Genomic DNA, 17,317 nt, shown 5'->3' on the forward strand with positions numbered 1-17,317 from the left:
AATTCGGTGGGCTAGGAAGGTTTTCAGTTACTTATACACGAGGAATGTTGACACGAGGTGGAGGAAGCGAACTAGAAAATTGACAAGCAAATACTTGGGCAGTAGCGGGGGAACAAGTAAGGAATCATCTGTCAAGAAAAAGGTTAAGGAGGCAGAGAGGGGTATGTGGAGTACAGAGATGCAAACCAAATCGGCATTGGAGACATACAGGACGTTTAAGCAAGAAATAGCCAAAGAAAATATTTACAATAACTCTAAGGGAAGCTCATTGTTGTTCGAAGCCAGGACAGGTGTACTGAGGACTAAAACGTACCGAGCCAGATACCAGGAGATAGATTTGGTGTGCGAGGCATGTAGAGAGGAGGAGGAAACGGCGGAACACCTGATACTTGCTTGTAAACAACTTCACCCTGCGGTTGAATCTAACGGGGAACTATTCAAAGCCTTGGGTTTTAAAGACAGTGAAAGTAGAATAGACTTTGAACAGGTAGAAATAACTAAACGGACGCTATCTGATTGGTGGACAATGTCAACGCAAAAGTAAAGGAGTAAATACATAGGTATGCATGCATATAGAACCATTAAAGGCTAGGTGGCGCGCGCCGCCGCCGCCCGATTCAAAGGGTTGGCCACAATCATCCATCCATCCATCCATCCATCACTGTATTTTTTGTGCTGGTTGCGCCATCCATCGGTTAACAACTGCAGCTATACGACAAGATTCTTAGGCCTCTGAGACCGGCGGCTCAAAACCGGAAACCGCAGTTCTCGGAGGTAGAGAGAGGGCGTAGCTGTTGCCACAGCTGTCACCCCTTGCCCTCCAGCCTCTGCGCCGGGTGCTGGCACCGGTTTTACCCGCTTTTTCCTTATCTCCCCATTTTGGAGGCAACTCAGCCGCTGCAGCCTCGCGACAAGGCCTGCTCTGGCCATGTGCCAGGCGGCACGCCGCCCAGGCGCGGCGGCGCGTAGTTCGAATTAACCGTGGCAGAACCAACTCACGTTCGAATTAACGGGCTTTTTTATACATGGACTTCTATGGAGCTAGGCCGGACCAAGTAGTACGGTTCGAATTATCCCGAAATTCGAATTACTGAAGTTCGCATTAACGAGCTTTTACTGTACTGCCAAATGAGCCAGCAGAGTTTTTTGGGAATAGTGTGAGAAGCAAGGACAGATGCACACAACCTGAGCACAGTCTCTTCTGCCTTTTGTTTAATTCGACTAGCAGATAAGTTGACCAATTTCAATGGTACTATCAGGGTCGAAATAATGTCTGTTGTGTGTTTTGTAGAAAGGTTTACTATTGCAACTCAACTTATTTTCAACTACAGTCTACAGTTAATTCAAATGCAAACAGTATCGGCAAAGTGCTGAAGTTAGAGGAAAGGCGAGAAGGTCTGCACTCACTGCATGCAAGTTTCAAAGACAGTCCTGTTTGTTCTTTCAGCTACTTGTTGTGCAATATGTGAAGAAATAAAAAGTTCAGGGGACAATGGATGTTCGAAGTGATGAACAGTGGTTGAACGAGGAATGTCGCCAGAGCAAGAGCTTCGCCAAGGGGTCTGCACGAGAACAAGGTTTCCAAGCTGCACGTTAAGCATGTGTTTAGTAGCCTATTTGTTACTCAGCCACTGTGTCCCTCCCAACGTTCTACAAGATGTTGTGGGCAAGAAAGGTGGGACTACCAAGCCACTCACCAAAAGTGTTCCATAGGGGCCATACGGGAACACCAGGATGGCGCCATTGTTGAAGAAGCAGGCTAGTTGCAAGTCTACCACACAATTCGCCTGCAACAAACACACCCAACATCAATTCAATCCCAACTGCTGCACCTAATGAGTTCCTCTTATCAGCTTTGACAAGAACTCAGGGGATAAAAAGAAGAAATATAACAGCAATGATGACACTCCAAGGTGCTTACTATGAGAAGGAGATGACTAAAAGCATAACAAGAACAAGCAAAACAATTTACAAGAGAAACATTAAAGAAACTTCAGGTTCGCATGTTTCTGCTAAGGGTGGGCGAATAGCTTAGCTGTGTTACAAGCGTCAGCATATGAATAGGGTACACCTCGAACGTATCAGTGTAAACGTGGCTACTATTGTTGCCGCTCGCAATTTGTTGCGTGCCCACGAGTGCAGATGAGAAGAATCGAAAGGCGCCTTTTTTGTTGTTGTTGATCACAACCATTATAAAGCCTACACATAATAAAGCCAAGGCAAGTTTGGTTGTAGCTTTTTTTTTTTTTTTTCATGGAAGCACAGAAAGTGATGAAAAGAATGAAATGGGGCATCGGCTTAAAAATGTTTGGTGCGTGCAGACCGCTTGGTATGTCTTGAAGAGTCGTTCCTGTAGCATTTGACAGATGGTAAACGCGATCATCATTAGCTAGACATGGCCCACGGCATATCGCTGCGGCAAGTTCAGGGTCGAATTTTGACAACAAAATTCAGGGGTGCGATCATTACGCGAGTGCACTCATTATGTAAGTAAATACGGTACATCACATTTGATGACGATGTGATGATGTAATCGTAACTTACAATCAATGACGTCTCAAAGCCACCACTGGCTTTAGTGAAAAGGAAGTGAATGTGTACGAAGGCAACAGTATGAAGATCCTGTAGACAAACTATGAATTTTTATGGCAAGGTAGGTGATAGCATCATTCAATCATTCCAACTTTACTTTGCATAGCATTTGTGCTTCACCACTGAGCACCTCGATGCAATAAGGCTGGCCACTGTCACGCATTCTGTCAAATTTTGTGCTCAAGAAGGTTAGTGACTGATTTCACTAAGTCTCTTCAACTTGATGTTGTGAGCCAAATTGTGAACAGTAAAGTGCACAACTTTTACAATGAAGCGAGCTGTATAACGAAAAAGTTTGGAGGTCTCAAGCATCTTATTATACATGCATTTCACATTGGCTCATGGGGCATGTCTAAAAGCATCAGTCCTGTCTGAAAAATCTATCATTAACTGTATACATGCTCGTTATATTTACCCATGTACTTAGTATTTATCCTTCTTTCCGGGACTGCATTTCACTCACTGACAGCTAAATGTTACCGCTCACTGCATTATTTGGGACTTACTCAAATGTTACCTTTGATTCTTTCTGTTGTGTATGTTCTTGCTAAACCTTGTGTAATCAGATTGTAAGCGTGACACCAATTGTGTTGTACTTTCTGGAAGGCACATGGGCACCAGCGATGGAATCTTCGACAAGTCATGTATAAAAGCCGACTCGATTGACCTGCATATCAAATTTTCAATGGTCGCCGACTATGCTCGCTGCTATCATTGTGCTTAAATGTTACTTGTTTTGCTGGGCACAAATTCATACAACAATTAGTTAAATTTGTAACTCAGTTAAGACAATGCGTCATTCTTCACAGTCACTATAATGTGAAAATATGAAGGTATGACTTCATTTTAATCTTGGAATTAGTGAAGAACTGATATGTGAAGCAATGGATGGCATAACAAGTAAATTCGGTTAACCCATTCTCTACTGATTTACTTTGCCTTTATTTTGGTGGTTGTGTTGGCTGGCCCCATTATACACAATGCTGGTTGTGTTGCCAACTCAAGTAAAATATTCTGAACCAGTCTCTTGCTAGGCTTGTACAGTAGAACTTCGTTAAACCGTACCCACTTAAATAGTAGTTTCGTTTTAAAAGCAGTAAAGTCGAATCTCCGACTCAGCGGCCACTGAACATAATGTGTGTTGTATCCACATAAACCGTACCAGCTTATTGTGTACCTATTGGTTAACACGTGGTGTTTCCACTTTTCGTTGTGCAAACACGGCAGTGCGTCGTCTCCATCGGGCGGCCCGGCAGAACAACAAGTCTCAGAGAACAGAACAACGGCCTCCAAGCGTTCTGTGCATTTGCGCGTGAAGCCACATCAACATCATTTCGGCGCAGTGCCAGAGCGCATTGTGTCGTCGTGCAAACAAGGACTCTCGTCGCTCACGCCATGCCGAAGCTCGGATAAAAAGGACGCTGAGTGCTCAGCATAGAAGAAAATTTAGACATCGTTCTTGCTATCGAATGTGGCACGAAGTCGTCGGCTATGGCACGCCACAGAGATCTACTGTTGACTACGGTGTGTGGCATTTGGAATGCAAAGCAGTTCCTCGGCAGCGCTGCTGCGACCACAGAGAGATCTGCTACGAGGTGCAACTTTTCATCATCGTTGCCTCTGTTGTTGCCTAAGTGTCGCCTAGGTAGAGTGATAAGGATGACACAGAAAGCGACAGCACAGGCGATTCGGGCCCGACAGTGGCAGAAGCTGCACGTTACGTCAGCCTCATGAATGCAATCATCACGACGAGAAGAGCACCCCGCAATGAAAGAGGCGCCCAGCGACTTCTGCAGCGCTACTTCCTGCGTGCACGGAGAACTTGCAACGCCAACAAGGAAACTGCCATGCGAGTGTTTGCCGAGATGAGGGGGCTGGCTGAAAAGCTGGCACGCAGCTTCAGTAATTCTGAGGGCGCTGTCGTCGCTGCTAGGCCACGGGAACATCAAACAAAAATGACACCTTTGTCGTGCGAGGTGAATAAATACTGCATGTTTTAGGCTTTCATCGAACTCTCTCCGAGTTCCGTTTTTGACAGGTGAGTGGGCGATCTCATGCTATTTCGGTTAAGCAGTACTACCGTTTAGTACACACTTTTTCCGAGCTCCGGCCAACTACGGTTTAACGAGGTTTCACTGCAGTGTATTTCATCCCCTAGGCCGAGTGACCCAAGTGTCTTCCCTGTATGACGTCACATGGCTCGATTATCACGACCAGCACAAGCAAACTGCAAAGGCACACACAACTGGCATCTTTTGTGGCTGATAGCTGCACTTTGTGACAAAGTCTTGGCCAAGCAGTCACTTACAGGTGCCCCCGAAAAGGACTCGTTGAAACGCCGACGCAGTTCGCAGCAGATGTAGGCCTCCCAGCAGGCACTGGTTCTGCTGTTGTCCGCCTTCAGCACAACCTTCATCTGGGAAGGTGCCTGCACAGGGTGTTGTCGCAAGGCATGTACAGTGAAACACATTTGGGGTTCGATCAGAGTGCCCAAGCAACAATACCCGTGCATCAGGGCAGCTTAACTCAACTAGTTTAGTATCAATTACCCCTTTTGAAACTCTAAGGGCAACAAACAGGCTCCTAATGATGTCAAAACAGTGTGCTAATGAAATAAGTGCTGTGCCTCTTAACCACTATCTTACCGATCTTGTATCCCAAGCCCCTTGCTCAATAGCAATTATCGATAGCATGTCCAACTCTGGTATTTCTCCTTCCTATCTTAAGCTTGCCCATGTGTGGCGGCTAGTATGCATTTTCGTCTCTTCCAATCGCTTTCGGTGCATGCAGTACACAATAGCAGGGTCACTCTTAATTAAGAGTGATTTTACACACAGGCCATGCCCAAACTAGCCAGAAGGCAGAAAATTCTCACTTCAAAACTTTCATCATCGTCCAGGTATGTCTCCTCGGTGTTCAATATCAGCGCCAGATAGACCCGCGCATAAGCGCCCGATGCCAAGTGGTGGAGCACCTTCACCTCCTGGCCACCTGGAAGCAAGAGAAGGATCGGGTGAGTACCCAAACACACCACTGCTGAATTTAGGAGCCTTTTTGTACTATGAAAAGGCAGTGCAGCTCATAGTTGACACACGCTAAGCCCACAAAGGTCCGTTCTCTCATTTCAGATAATTTCGGGTCATGTCCGTACAATCGAAAGGAGTGGTGGAAATTCAAAAGTCTCCCGAAGAGAGCTGGGAAGCTGGCAGGTATGTACCAAATATTCTCACAAAAGCGCTATGCTCATCTCTTACATAAATTTGGGCCCAAGTTTCTCAGGTGCTGCTCGAACAAGAGTAAAAAAGTAAATCGATTTGCATTTCACTCGACCCTCGTTAAAACAAAATTGAAGAGGAAGCCAAGATTACTTGGTTATATCTACTACTTCGTTATATTGACTATTGCCCTTTACTGCAGTAGTACATATGCCAAATGGTGTGCACAACTTTAAACACGTAAAGGCTACGGCTCTGCGTCCTGCAAATCCATGGACGCGTTCGGCCCACGAAAGCAAAACTATCTGGTTCACTGCTCTCTCGCGGCCCCGTCTGGCCCGATGTGTGAGCACGCTAGCTTGACTTGGACGGCTCGTGCCGGTTTCACGCAAATTTGTAGGTCACACCTTGGTGCACGAGCCAGCGTAGCACGCCACAGTGCAAGTGCGAAGGGGAGGCACTAGTACTCTAGGTTGCAGTGTTGTAGATGAATGTAATACATGGCCTACACACATGGACAGCATGTCACCCAGAGTCGCATTGAAACATTTGGTGAGCCCATTGGTCTGGGGGTGGTAGATGGTGGTGGTTCGATGAATAACATGGCACTGAGCCTTTGACAACCTCAGACAAAAAGGTGCGCCCACTGTCACTGAGGAGTTCACGAGGTGGGGTGTGGCAGAGGACGAAACAGCAGAGCAGGAATGTGTGCAGTGGCAGCGTTTCAGTTTCAGCGTACTGCGTAACATGGTCGACAGCAACGATGATCCAGCAGTTACCGAAAGGTTTCATTGAAAACGGACCATAGAGGTCGATGCCCACACGATAAAATGGGCAGGCATGGCAGGGAAGGGGCTGCAAAGCTCCAGCTGAACGAGGAGACAGATTTCCAATGTCATCAGTCTGTACATGATGGAACGAATTTGCAGACGTATGTAAATATTTGTCACTCATAGCAGCACTGCCGAAGTCATTCATATGTTTTGACTCTGGCGTGGGCACGCAGCAGGTCAACAAGGTGCATCGCTGATATAAAGTAGTGTCAAAACGTAGCAAAACATGCATATCTGCGCATATTTGCAGTGTTGTTACACCCTGAGATGAGTCAATATGAGCGGCTGAACCATTTAAACAACGGCAACTGTGATTGAGATACTTATATTACGGGCTGTTAATTCATTCTCGCTTTTCTTTAACTCCACCATACTTACAATTTTAGCACGCCATAGAGTGTTACTAGAGAAAAATGTTCTCGCATAAATGCTTATTTGTAGGCCATGTTCTTCTCACACAAGAACGCACGGATGCCATCGCTCGCACGGCGTTGGTATAACTGAGCGAGGCGGTTGTTTATGTTGCTGTATACCGAATACACCGTCTCTTGTTTGCCGCTTGACGCAGAGGCAAACAGCGCACCTCTGAAATTGAGAAATGTGCCGGCAAAGCAATACGTGCAGGCCCACAGATATACGTGGCGACAGAACTGTTTGCTGGCCTAATTGGTGCTTGCTAAAAGACATGTTTTTGCCGCAAGTTAAACACAAAAGGAAGACACATAAAGGCAACACGGGCGAATGCGGCCGACAGCCTACAGGTACGGTGACGTATACAGATGTTGGCACAGCGCTGTGTCGCCACTTACCGCTTATTGTTTACACGCCGTGCGAAGTTAAGTGTAGTTTATTTCAAATCACTAAGGCCAGAATTGAACTATAGAAGCAGTTTTGTTCAACCTAACTGCTTACAGTTCAGTTCAGGTCCACCGGTAGCGGGTGCACGAACTCGAAGGCACCAGGTTAGCCTTCGCTGAACAGGATCGACACTGGCTTAAACTTCATGGGTATGGCTTGAGAGGGTTAAAGCTTTTGCATTTAAACTTGGCAGGTGTGTTTGACTCATTTTGAGCACGATTAATTATATATACAAGCCAAGACGCTGTCGCTATTGTGCTGTGGGTTCGATGGCCGATCGCGCGGGGTTCGGTTGAACGATGGTCGGCACGCTGATTATGCTGGTGCTGTCGACAAGAAAGCTCGTCGCAGTCAAACTCGCGCTCGTCGGTTGCATCGTTGTCGACCTGGTATGATAAAACGGTTCCAGTGACACACAATCGTCAGTCAATCGTTGGAGTGAGCGTCTTGGTGGTCCCGTATCGACCCAGTGTTGCCGCGCCTTACGAGTACGTGCAGTCAGGCACGCACTGCCATCACCAGCAAGCGAGGACCGCCGCCGCAAGAAAACTTCGTCAGCAATGCGATGCGCCTAAGTGTCGCCCAAGTGTAATGCGCTGGTTTTTCGTTAAATTTGCTAGCAACCAACTACCTGGTTCACGGTGTAGTCCGGACAACTTGGACGATGCCCTGGCCGTTCTCTCTGTTAAAGTGGAGTTGCAGTCTTACATTATGCACGTTTTCGGCACCGCATCGACGTCGAGCTATCAGTAGAATTTCAACGCGGTACACGGCACAAGTGTTTGCAGCAGCGTGCGTCCGAGTGCTTCTTTTTTTCTTTTTTGGGGGGGACTTACCGGCGCGCGGCCATGCGTGCAACCCTTCCAAAACGTTTCACGACTAATCCGCTAGGGCATCGCGCCATGAAAGAGGCGGATTCTGTGGATGCTGTGAGGCAAGACGACGAGTATAAGTGTTGACAGGCAGAGGAGACTGCACAGGGGATCAGCATCTGAATACTTGCAGCCAGAGCAGTAGCCGACGATGTCGAACTCTACAAGTCAAACAGCCCATCAGGCAAGGAAGCCACGTAGGTCTTTCAAATTTGATAGCCAAGAAAGGGCTCCAGCAACCTGTCATTCTCTCCAGCATCCGACGAGGCATTCACTACTTTAGGACGTCGTCTTAAGAAGACATCCTATTCTGTGTCGCTTCGATCCTGCAGCTTCGATGGAGGGACAGACAGACACCGGCAGCATAGATTTGGCACTGTCCAGCACAACAAAAACACGGGCATCCTGAATATGTTGTTGCTTATGCCAGCCGTACACCCACCTAACCAGACTAACTATAGTTTAACGGATGAGCAATGCTTAGCCATCTTATGGGCCCTTACGCAAGTATCATCCTTCCTTGTACGGCCGCCCTTTTGATGATCGGTGACGAGATATTGTCAGAGATGCTTCCGTAGGCCTGAAGCAACAGCATTGTGCGGAGGAATGTCAATCTCTTCAGCAACGACTAATTTAGGGTGATGTTCTGGAGAATTGTCTAAACGGAGGTCACATAAAGGAGAAAGTTCGACTTCTGCCCACTCGCAGTTGGCAATGGCTTTTTGTTGTGAGAGGAAATCTTATCGAAGAACTATGTTGTAGCAGGATGGCAGCACAATGAACTCAATGATCTACATAATGTCCTAAATTACAACTCGGGTTGTAAAAGCTGCTGACAGCTAAACATGCTGGGACTGTTGCGGTACGGAGACCTATGCCAGCAACTTGGGTCTGTCATTTCCCGGATGCAGCGGCAAAGTCTCATTCCTAACACAAACGGTGGCTCCAGTGTCCAGAAGGGCAAGAGTTGAGGCACCTTTGACAGAAATAGCAATGACATTCAACAGAGAAAAGTGAGTACTTGGACGCTGTGATGGCAACACAGTTCTTGCCTTGTGAACTCCGGAATTTAGTTTTACTTTTCTGTAGGCAGGGGACAACGATGCATTGGGGAGGGAGCACTGACATGGTAATTGAGAGCACTGGTCGAAGGAGGTATGACAATCGGGAGCGCTTGGAGTGTAGCGGAGTGGTAGTTGATCAGCATAGCGAGTCGTCAATTGATAGCCATGAGACTGCCAATGGTATGTGGTGGCAACAATAACGGGATATATGCCTGGGGCGACCACAGGCAAAGCAAATTGGATTGTCATCTGGAGTACGCAAAGGGTTTGCGGCTACAGGGCCAGCGCAAAGGGCACGGGGAGGAGTCTGCGCCTGCATTGGTTGATGCAGTGTGAAAGCAGGGTGCGTTCGAGGCCTTGTGGCAACACTGACGTACATGAGAGGAGCAGCTACAGGATGCCACTGATGGGACATTGGCACAGCATCTGCAATTTCTTCTTTAATCGCCTGCCAAATAGCGGGTGATAGGTAAGGAGCAGGACACGGCTGAGGCTGCTGCTGAGTAAACTGCACCATTGCGAGCTGCCAAGCGACTTCATGGCGTATGAACGCCGTGATCTGTGCCAGCAGTGTTGACTGGTCTGAGATGACGACCAGGCTTACGAGGCTCTCGTCATTTGTAACCAGCCAAGGCCCGCTGTTTCCAGAGCTGGTCGTAACTCTGACACAACTTGATGAGCTCCGCTACGCTGCTCGGGCTTTTTGCAAGCAGCATCTCAAAGACGTCATTGTCAATGCTGTTCATAATGTGCTTGATTTCATCAGATTTGGGCATGGAGACATTGACGTGTTTCGAGAAGTACAGAATGTCATCAATGTAACTTGTGAACAGCTTGCCCAGCTGCTGTGCCAGTTTGTGCAAACATTGTTGGGTGCACAAATGTTATGTGGCAGGGTGCCCAAACACGTCTATGAGGGCAGCCTTAAATGCAGACCAGGTTGGAAAGTCTGCCACGCATTTTTTAAACCACAAGTTAGCCCCATTAGAAAGGTAGTAGACGACATCGTTGAACTTAGTGGCATCACCCCTCTGGTTGTGGATGGTTACCTTAGCGTAAGATGAGAGCCAGTCCTCCACATCACTGTCATCAGTGCTACTGAAGACCACCAGATCCCTCTAGTAAGACACCCTAGAGCAGAAGGGTGAAGGGGGCATGGACGGTCGGTGCGTGGTTGCATCTTCACGCATACCGAGTCATAGCGTATGGGTGCAGAGTTCCAGAATGGAAGTTTGGCAGTTGATCCCAGCATCTCCACCAATTAAAATTAGGTTTACTATCCGAAACAGACAGCTAGAGCAGTTAAGTCTAGCAGCGTTCTGAAGCGTAACTTCAGCGTCGTCTTGCGTGAAGCAATCACGATGCTGCTGCTGTTGGTGGTGTTTGTAATCTTCAGTTGGTGGCGAAACAGGGTTGCCAGATCGCTCCAACCACAGGTAGCCAAATTGGCCTCCGCAGTAGGCCAAATGTAGCCAAAAGAGAAACTTTTACGTAGCCCAAAAGTAGCCAAAGAGCTTTGTCTTATTGTGAAGTCATTTTTTAAGCATATTGAATTAATTTTCGGCAAGAATACCTACATATTAGTTCTCCCACGCAAGACCATGCATGACCTCTGCACGCATTGTCACGGAGGCCATGCGGCACGGAAAGCAAATGCTGCACAAGCGCAAGTGCAGAAATGCAGACATGCAGGCAAATTCATGATAAGGCAAATGCGGTCTTCATTACAAAGGCACTGTTTTATTTTTCCCAGAGCAATAAAAAATCACGAAAAGAACAACACACAAATAGCACTGCGCAATAAACACGCTAAGCAATGGCATGCATTCAGGTGTTCAGTATCATTACTTACAGCTCATGATAATTTCACTTAACACCACACAATGTACTAAATGGAAAACTACAAAAAATTTCAAGACAAAGTCTAACACAATAGATGGCGGTTGTTACAAAATCCAGTACGATATATAGACATAAAAAGTATGCTATGATTAAGCATCACGAGCTTATTGAGAAGTAGAACTGCTTGATCCGTACAAAATGTCATATCTGAAACGGGACAAAAATTCTTGGCCCGGTTTAAAATCCTTGCAGCAGCCTCCGTTTCTGGCCAGGCCAAACTTCACGTGGAGGAATGCTACCAATGACTTGTTCGACATTCTATTTCGAAGGTCGGTTTTAATGAGCGAGACCTGGCTGAACACTCGTTAGACAGCAACATTTGATAAGGGTAGTGATTGCAAAGATAGGAGGCAGGTTTGGAGTTGTGTAGGGAACAAATGGCTGTGGTGGCTGTGGGGCAACAGAAGAGGATATGTTCTGCATTGGCGTTGGAGCAGCTGCAATTTGGGCAGGAAGGGTCCGAGCGAATTGCTACACTCTAAAACAAAATTACACTCTTTGGGTTGTATCTTGCCCCACAACAATAAACGTCATCTCTCTTGTCCGCATTTCCTTTCTTTAACGCAGCGAGGCCGGTACTTCCCAGTAACGAACTGCATGCACATTATCAGCATGACATTGCATTCCAGACATGAAAGTAAGGGGGCAGGGCATTTTCCAGAAAGGAAACGCAAGCAAGGGAGATGACAATTATTGTTGCGCGGCAGATACACGCCCAAAAGGACGTATATCTTGTCTAAGAGTGCACGTAGGCGCCATGCGGCAGGCAGAAAATTCGGCAAATTTCGGTTAGGTTTCGCTCTGTGTTCTCCCTCTGTTCTGGCGCCGAGGTCACCTGCAGCGCACCGTCAACGGGAGCTAAAAGCATCTCATGCTTAAAACGTAGGACGCCGAAAGCTCACATCTGGAGACAGCAACAGTCTATGTTCGCTGGCACGCGCGTGTGGGTAGCGTTAGTTCGGGGATGGAGACGTGTTTCATGAGGCCAGCTTTCGTAATTAAAATTATCAGAAGGATGCGATCTTTGACCTTTTGACATGCATATGTGTTCTCTCACATAGAACTAGCAAATTTTGATTTTATAGCAGACGTGCTCAATTTCTTTAACCTACTGTCGTCTGCATTTTGATTCCAGCGTGCTTTGCATTTGCGCTTAACTATTTTTACTTTTTTTTACACAGGAAGAAGGTGTAGCCCAAAAATAGCTATATAGCCAAAAGGAAAACTGGTGCCCACTCGGACAAAAAGTAGCCCAATTTGCCTATTAATAAGCTAATCTGGCAACCCTGGGTGTTCATCGTCTTAATCACACAGCCATTATTTCGCTGTATTCTGTCTCAATATAACGAGGTTCGAGTGTACAGTAAAACCTCAAACCGTACCCACTTAAACAGCAGTTTCGTTTTAAAAGTAGTAAAGTCAAATCCCCGACTCAGCGGCCATCGAACATAATGTGTTTTGTATCTGCATAAATCGTACTAGCTCACTGCGTACATGTCGGTTAACGCGTAGTGTTCCCCCTTTTCGTCGCACAAACACGGTGGTGCGTCGTCTCCATCGGGCGGCCTGGCAGAGCAAGCCTCAGAGGTCGGAACAACAGCCTCCAAGCGCCCTTGCATTTGTGCATGAAGCCATATCAACATCATTTCGATGCCGTGTAAGCAAGGACTCGTGTCATGCCGAAGCTCGGATAAAAAGGACGTTGGGTGCTCAGCATAGAAGAAAAATTAGACATCGTTCGTGCTATCGAATGTGACACGAAGAAATCGGCGCTGTCATGCGACGGGGATCTACTTTTGACTACGGTGTGTGGCATTTCGAACGCGAACAAGTTGCTCAGCAGCGCTGCTGCGACCACAGAAAGATGTCTGCTACGAGGTGCGACTTTTCATCATTGTTGCCTCCGTTGTTGCTGAGGTGTCGACAAGCAACAGTGATGAGCACGACATGGAAAGTGACAGCACGGGCGATTCAGGCCTGACAGTGGCAGAAGCTGTGCGTTACGTCAGCCTCATGAATGTTATCATCATGACGAGAATAGCTCCCCGCAATGAAAAAGGCACCCCACGACTTCTGCAGTGCGTGCACAGAGAATACGTAAGGCCAACGAGAAATCCACCATGCAAGTGTTTGAAAAGCTGGCATGCAGCTTCAGTAAGTTTGAGGCCGCTGTCGTTGCTGCTAGGCTGCCGCGGCATCAAAGTAAAATAACTTTTGTTGCGCGAAGTGATTAAATACTGCATGTCTTTTTCCCCTTTCATCGCACTCTCTCTGAGTTCCGTGTTTCGTTTTTGACAGGTACCATATTTACACGATTGTGAGTCGACTCGAATGTAAGTCGACCCCCGCCCCATATCGCGTGACAGGAAAATAAGAGGGAGAGAGCATACCCGAGGGCGCATTCGATAACGAAAATTTACTAGTAGCTGACATGGTCACTGGACTACTCGTCTTCACTAGTGCTGCCATCGTCATAGTTGCTGCGGTCCCACAGTGCGTCGTGGTCCAGCGAAATTTCACATTTGGCAAACGACCGCACCAGGACATCTTGCGGAACAGCAGCCCACACCGAGTGCACCCAACCACACGCAGCCATCAGGGAGGCTCTTTTGACAAGTCCGGTTGGCGTAATTTCGCTGTCTTCTGCCGCCAGCCACTCGTACTCATGGCGGAGCAGAGCCTTAAAATTAAGGCGAAGGTCCGGGCTTGTTTCATGACCATGTCGCACTTCACTGGCAGGGCCGATCACTCATTTCAGCGACAAACGCCACAGGCTTAGTCTACAGCTCCGGAAAGCGTCCAGACTTCGGCACATGGGAAATTTCTCACTTGCCGTCACAGGTGAAAATTTCGCTTCACTGCAGTCGCCACTCTCGCACCACTCATTCAGAAACATCGAAATTGCGGCCCGCTGTGCAGTGATTTGTTTCTTCAGCGTGAAGGATGGCAGCCCTCTTGAATGCTGCTGTGAACGAGTGCCGAACGATTAGTGGGCCTGGAGCACTCGTGACGACTGGGGAAGCATAGAAGTAGCACGTAGCCGGCAGTCAAGTGGAACGCGTCAAACCAATACCAATGCCTTTAAACAGAGAAAGAGAAACTCGCGAGCGGTGTCTGCTCTTCCATGAACTACCGATACTCCCCGCAAGCACTGCCGTTCTGAGGGTGCCGCCGCAAATGGGAACAGCGGCGCTTCCATCTACTATCGACAACCCCCCACGAGTGCTGCATGCAGTGTAAAACTCTCAAATATGTTGGAAAACCCTTCCGAAAGCGAACAAACACGCGGGATAGCGAAAAGATACGGGTAGGGCCATAGAGCAAACATAAAATTGTAACTACGTTGTAGCTGCCGTTGGTCTCGCTTTTTTGGCGGGGCCATATTTTGGTTTCGATTGTAAGTCAACCCCCCAACTTTAGACTATCAAATTTTAAAAAAGTGGTCGACTTACAATCACGTAAATACGGTAAGTGGGCGCAATCTCAAGCTATTTCGGTTAAACAGTACTACGGTTTAGTACATACTTTTTCTGAACTCCGGCCAACTATGGTTTAACAAGGTTTCACTGTACTTTGAAAATCTGACATGCTTGCCCCTGCGTTCTAATAACTTTGGGATGCCTTTATCGGATGCCTTTATTGGGGGTGCAGCAATCACTTCTGCAAGGAAGATTTCCGATACGGCGTAGGGGCTGTGATGTTCGGTGAGTAGCAGAAAGCGTGCATTGAGACGCTCGCCTGCGCGCACATCTCGGCTAATGTCTTGGTCTATAAACTTGTTGATGCTAGATACTGGCAACTTCACTGGAAAGGGATCTGTAAAACGCACATTAAAGAAAAAGCATGGCATATGCTTGTGCTGGTGAAGCACCAAACAATGAATAATGTACTGGGATTATGAGGCAGCAGGTAATTGCTCGAGAAGACCAATAAACATACAGTATGTTGCAACTCGAGAAACGATGATACTGAAACGTCCAAAACTTTAGGGGAAAAAAAAAAAAAAGATTGGATCCTCGCAACGGCACATCACAAGTTGCCGCCGTAGGGATCGAAGTTCCTAGTTATAATGAAACTGTTGTTTAACAGCCCTCATATTGTCCACTCAATAATGGTTGCTTGTGTACTGTCAAATGCTCATATACTGCGGCCTAAAGCTTGTGGCACGGTGCGAACACGCGCTTGCAGCGAAAGCGAAACATTGTGCGCGGACATGCATGCACAGTCGGTCACCGCAAACACATGTGATCGCTGCACTGAGGCTTCATTGTGTTACGCTCCATTTGGTTACATAGACAGCCCACTATAAGAACACATTTCGCATCTTTTATGCAAAAAGCCGGTTTTTGAGGAACTCTATCGAGGCGAGCCAGTGCATGTAGTGGGCGTTCACTGTACGTATTAGGTAAAGAGATAGCATCTGTAAACTATGCTGTGCTTTCTGTTTGCCCAAAATTATTGTTTTGATGGCAAAAGCTCCCTTTTTTTCGAGAGTACTTACAGAAATGTCCAGGAGCGACATTTCACCGTGGTGTTTTTACTGAGTGCCAACAGCAAAACCTATGAGGAGCGCGCCACATTATCCTTTACACTACGCAAGCGAGGCGCTTTCGACAAATGGCGGAGTACTTGTCCCCAATACTTTTTGGGTGGTGCGAAAGTGATGGTGTACACACAGAGCACAAAGAACTTTGTGTGTGACACAGGCAACTGCCTACAAAAGGCATGGTGACCAAAGTGTGAAACATGATGTTTGTGTAAATGCTCTGCAAGTATTACAGCACAAACTGCAGGGCACCAGGAAACAAATTTCATGGCCCCAAACATTTGTATTGACAAGTTTCCCAGCAAGAAATTTTATCAGCTGTGATTACAACCGATAGGTGAAGGCAATACACAATTTTGTACTGTGTCGAAACCATGCAGAGATACTACTGTGCAACTGTGGCTGATGAGGTGAGCGGAGGGAGTGTAGCTTGGAGTGTGCCAATTAATTTTTCTGTCCAGGAATTTTTCTGAAATATTCAAGCCAAATTTAGGTGTGCTGCCCTTATGCAAGACTATACAGCAGTCCACCACAAGCCCTTCAATGTGCTCAGCAGACGAATGCCAAGCCCCTCAGCCATGATGCTGGAAAAGTTGCCACATGGTCTGGGAGCAACAGTCCCAGATAAAAACACGGTGCTTACCCAGGGTGATCTGCGCATCTGCCTTGAGGACAGGGCGCTTGCCGGATGACTCGAGGAGCTGCTCTTGGTCGCTTTGCTGTGGCTGCCACAAGGTCAATATGCTGCACCGCGCCTCCTCTGAAAACGGGTCCTTGCAACCCACAGGCGACGCTGCTTGCTCTACCCTGAGAGGAGTAGGCACGGCATAAAAGGCACATGGACACATTGAAAAACCTCTAGACTGATAATCAGCTGTCCCTGTCGGGCAGCTGTCTTCTTAAAGGGCAACTGCAGCAAATTTTGAACTGTGTACAAGGCCTACTTTCCCATAGTGGAGATGTGCAGCAGCCGTCATGGAAATTTGACGTTTGAAATGAGAGTTGATGCGTGACAGAAAGCTAGCACAGATAGACATTTTCAGTACCTAAGCTAAAAAAGAAAATATGCAACCAAAAATGACACGAAAAATTGAGAACCAGCATGGCGATGGGGCATGATCTCCAAGATCAGCCAGCAAGCGCACCACGCTGGAAGTCTCGGAGGTCATGGTCTGGCATTTATAAATTTTTATATGCAGCCAAACCTGTTTATAATGAACTAGATGGTTCCTCAAAATGTGCTCATTATGTGAGTAGTTTGTCACATACAAAGTCACTGTTTAAAACCTCCAAAATTGAGACTGACGGTGGCTTTGGCAGCTATATTCCGATGTCACTTTGATTCAAAATTTACATTTTCAGTATCTTCATTTTTAACTTCATTAACTTCAACATGAATGCCTATCAACTAGCCTAGTTTTTCATTTTACTGCAG

General features: G+C 47.0%; 1 protein-coding gene across 3 annotated transcripts in view; it reads right to left on the bottom strand.

The window, feature by feature from the left end:
* The window catches only part of LOC142568069 (uncharacterized), a 368,896-nt gene that overhangs the window by 65,252 nt on the left and 286,327 nt on the right, over positions 1 to 17,317 (bottom strand). For all 3 annotated transcript variants that reach the window (XM_075678155.1, XM_075678154.1, XM_075678153.1), the window contains 4 exons: positions 16,526 to 16,689; positions 5,468 to 5,583; positions 4,901 to 5,020; positions 1,698 to 1,787 (listed from right to left, as the gene is read on the bottom strand). In XM_075678155.1, the coding sequence (XP_075534270.1) occupies positions 1,698 to 1,787; positions 4,901 to 5,020; positions 5,468 to 5,583; positions 16,526 to 16,689 (490 nt within the window). The remainder of the gene's footprint in view (positions 1 to 1,697; positions 1,788 to 4,900; positions 5,021 to 5,467; positions 5,584 to 16,525; positions 16,690 to 17,317) is intronic.

Source organism: Dermacentor variabilis, unplaced genomic scaffold, assembly GCF_050947875.1.
Source record: "Dermacentor variabilis isolate Ectoservices unplaced genomic scaffold, ASM5094787v1 scaffold_16, whole genome shotgun sequence".
In the NCBI taxonomy this organism is placed as follows: domain Eukaryota; kingdom Metazoa; phylum Arthropoda; class Arachnida; order Ixodida; family Ixodidae; genus Dermacentor; species Dermacentor variabilis.